Source organism: Dendroctonus ponderosae, unplaced genomic scaffold, assembly GCF_020466585.1.
Source record: "Dendroctonus ponderosae isolate FM_Combo_2020 unplaced genomic scaffold, Dpon_F_20191213v2 Dpon_F_20191213_1038, whole genome shotgun sequence".
Lineage (NCBI taxonomy): Eukaryota > Metazoa > Arthropoda > Insecta > Coleoptera > Curculionidae > Dendroctonus > Dendroctonus ponderosae.
Genome location: NW_026017150.1, coordinates 1 through 3,592, shown reverse-complemented (window position 1 = coordinate 3,592; position 3,592 = coordinate 1). Strand labels below are relative to the sequence as shown.

The 3,592-nt window shown below is 46.9% G+C and overlaps 1 protein-coding gene across 1 annotated transcript; it reads left to right on the top strand.

Annotated features, from left to right (window-relative positions):
- Window positions 1-816: 816 nt before the first annotated feature.
- LOC109536674 lies at window positions 817-2,367 on the top strand. The gene is made up of 2 exons (XM_019902989.2): window positions 817-926; window positions 986-2,367. The coding sequence occupies exons 1-2, from the start codon at window positions 831-833 to the stop codon at window positions 2,279-2,281; spliced, it is 1,392 nt and encodes a 463-aa protein (XP_019758548.2). The 5' UTR covers window positions 817-830; the 3' UTR covers window positions 2,282-2,367.
- The last annotated feature ends 1,225 nt before the right edge of the window (window positions 2,368-3,592 follow it).

Below are 3,592 nucleotides of genomic sequence, written 5' to 3'. Positions count from 1 at the left end.
TGAATGGAGTTTTCAATTCTCTATCCAACGATGCCAAAACGAATTCTGTGGCTCGAATGGTTCTTGAGAAACTTCGAAAAAAGCAGCGTCATGTTCAAGTGGATTTTGCAACTCAAACAAAAACCACGCAAATGTAAAACTTCTTGAATTGAAGCATTTTTTGAGAAAACTGCCAACATTTCCTTATCGATGGTTCACTTTCTGAAAAGGCCATTGAGCGCTTACACTGTTCAAGCAAACCACTTCTGAAGATGCAAGCCACTCGTGCTTGCGAAACTTCAGGAAGAAACTCTACCGAACGACGGCCTAAAAACCCATTAGTTACTTTATTATTATTACTGAACTGGGGAGAGAAAAATTACCCCTCACTAGGGAAATGGAGTACATAATGGTGACTTCTCAGGTTAGAAGAAAAATGTTTTTTTTTTCTAATGGATTGGAAAAATGTTCAACACCTCGACAGTCTCTTTACAATTTGGCTGTTTGTTCAGTATTAACGAACCCCATTCAAAATGGGTAAATAGTGACTTAATTAGTTTGAACGGGCAAAGGATTGCTATCTGTTGGCTTTCGGGTAAACGGCGGCACTTTTGATTGCCAACCGAGTTTCGCCTGCGGGGCTTCGCTATTTTTCCGATTCCGCCACCGTCATTTACACACATGTGTTTGTTTAAGATTTTATAGCCGATTCGGACGATTACGTAATCGCGTCCATCTGACCACACTAATGGTGAACGAATTCATATTCATACAGCCGATATAACAAGGTGATGAATTTTACAAATTTTTTCTTAATGTTCTTAACATGTTAATTCAACCTTGACAATAGGATGTCCTGCTTTGGGTGGGGAGCCACTATAAATGCTTTTCATTATCATCTTCCCATCACAAACCATTCTAGTCGATCCACCATGCAGAACTTGCTGGTAAGTATCTGCTCAATGTAGCTTAAGTGGGGGCTCTATTCGAGTGGGCGGCTTTGCAGATAGCGGCGCTTTTGGCCACCCTTGCCAGTGCTGACGTCAAACATTTGCTCAATCAGCGGCAAGCTGGGGGGTATCAGTATGAGGGCGCAGCGCCCCCAACCAGCTACGGCGTCCCCATCGCTTCAGTGCTAGGAAACAGTGCCCAAAGTGCTGAAATTCCGCAGCTGTCTTTGCCCAGCTACGCTTACAGCGGCGCCTTCGGGTCCCCGTCGACCGGTGGGGTGCAGCTGCACAGCTTCAACAGCTTCTCCACCCCTGCTCCAAGTGTGGACTTTGGGGGAGTGCAAGTTTCCACCTCATCCCCCTACGGGGACTTTTCCACTGCCGCTCCAAGTGTGGATCTGTCCGGTTTGCAGGTCTCCACGCCCTCATCCATCGACTTTGCCCAGTACAGCCAGCCCAACAGCTACCAATTTCTGTCCTCTTTCAGCCAGCCCACTGTTCAAGTGCCATCTTTCGGAATTTCCCAATTTGCCCCCGAAATATCCAACAATGCGGGAAGCGCCGGCAGCTTAAACGAAGCCTTCGGAGTAGCGACGGACGCTGCTGCTGCCAGCAGCGCAGACTCGGACGTTTCCAAACAGCTGTACTTCTTCGCCGCCCCCGAAGAGGAGGAGGAAGAGGAAGTGGAGGCCAAGATCGACCTGCCTGCAGCTCCACCTAAGAAGACGTACAAGATCATCTTCATCAAGGCGCCAGCCTACCGCAACAAGGCCGTGATCAACGTGCCTGCCCCCCCGCAAACTGAAGAGAAGACGCTGGTGTACGTTTTGGTGAAGAAGCCTGAAGGCAAACCAACAGTGCGATTCCAAGCAGGAGCTGCGCTCCCTCAACCCAAGCCCGAAGTGTTCTTCATCAAGTACAAGACGCAAAAAGAAGCCGAAGCTGCTGTTGCGGAAATCCAGAGCAAACATGGAGCCAATGGCCAGATTATTGCTAATCTTCCTGCTGGCGCCGTTCATCCCGACGTTCCCGGTCAAGTGTTCGAGTCCTCCACTCCAGCTAGCCACTTTGAGAGCCGCATTTCTTCGCAAGTTTCCCAGCAGGAGGAAAATGCGCAATTTGGCTTGAGTGTTTCCCCGAGCCCAGTCACCTTCGGCAACGACTTCGTGGACTCTCAGAAGGTCTTTGGAGGTGGCATCGCCCCCAGCCAACCGGAGGAGGCGGAAAGTGCAGTGGCGTCTACTGAGCAGCCTGAAGAAGAGCAGCGGCAGGGGGGCGCAGAAAGTCCCGACAGCAGCAACCAAAGCGCTCAAGTGGCAGGATTTGCCTCGTATGGACCTCCTAAATACTAGGAAATTGTAACGCCAAAAAATTGCATATTTTTGCAGCTGCTAAAACCCTCCGAAAGTAACTGAAGAAATAAAAATCGTTTGCCTGATTTGTTTGTCTATTTACCGTGTCCTTAACATTGTTTCTGTTCCTTCTATATTTACATCATTACGCGCTAACGCACCTGAATACCTCTAACTGCCGTTGATGAATAAAAGATGACCGAGAAAATGAGGATGGCCCCAGTATGTTGAGAAAAATGTGCTTGGGGAATGTAAGCTTCATGAGCGTCCTGTTAGTTCACATGCAAAGCGATCGCCCCGAATTCAACAAATCCAGTCCAGTTTGAGTTTCTCCTCCACATTATGCGCGACCTTTTTCCTGGATTTAAAACAAAATTATATAATAAATCGGAATTTGCATAATCAACATGCAAATGGGCGTCTTGGTATTCCGAAAATAGACGACCTGGGATGCTGTAACTTGTTTATCCATTGATTCTCATTATTTATAACGTCCGATGTTATCAACTTAATCGCGTATTTATTGCTTTTTTCAGTATAAAATTTCCCATGTTTGCAGGTGTGTTTTTGCGAATTTTATCGTCGCAACTGTGGCAGAAAAGCGAGCAAACTGCACCCGAAAGGACACGAAACTGTTCTGCGAAAAAAACATCCCCATTGACGATTTTCCTTCGATCACTTGGCTGAATGTAACGCAAGTCGATTGGGAAACGCTGGATTTCAATGTGGTGCATCAAAAATTTCCCAATTTGCGACTGTTGAGCGTTGTTGGCACCAATTTGACCAAAGTTCACAAGATTACACTGCCCGATACGCCTCTGGACCTTCGAGTAGGTGACTAGTTGCTTTTGCCGAAAAATCATCAAAATCATGAGCGTTTTGTAGATTATCCACTTATCCAGTTTGCAAATCACGAACTTCCCTGACAATTTCACCAGCCACTTTCCATTTTTGGACACTCTGAACATATCGGGAAACTTCTTGGGTGAATTTCCGAAGTTTTCCTTTGCTGGGCTAGGAAGCGTGTACTTATCAGGTATGGACCCGTAGGCAATCAATTTGCACGTTTGCACTAATTCAACGTTTAGCTAACCAATGGAACTGCTCGAACAGCCTGGAATGGGCACTGAAAGTAAACCGACAAGTATTCAAGGATTTGGAGCAGCTCAGATGCTTCAAAATGCCCCATAATAACAAGCCAGTGTTGGCTATCGCGCAATTTCGCAAGGTAGGGAGAGTCACTAGATATTTGACATGTACGCAAGGGCGGATCCAGGGGGGGTCATGGGGATCATGACCCCTATGACCCCC

Bases quoted from the DNA above. Each gene is read 5' to 3' on its own strand.
- LOC109536674 (XM_019902989.2), top strand. From the start codon at position 831: ATGTCCTGCTTTGGGTGGGGAGCCACTATAAATGCTTTTCATTATCAT. The intron at 927-985 runs GTAAGTATCTGC...GCGGCTTTGCAG, and splicing joins CCACCATGCAGAACTTGCTG to ATAGCGGCGCTTTTGGCCAC.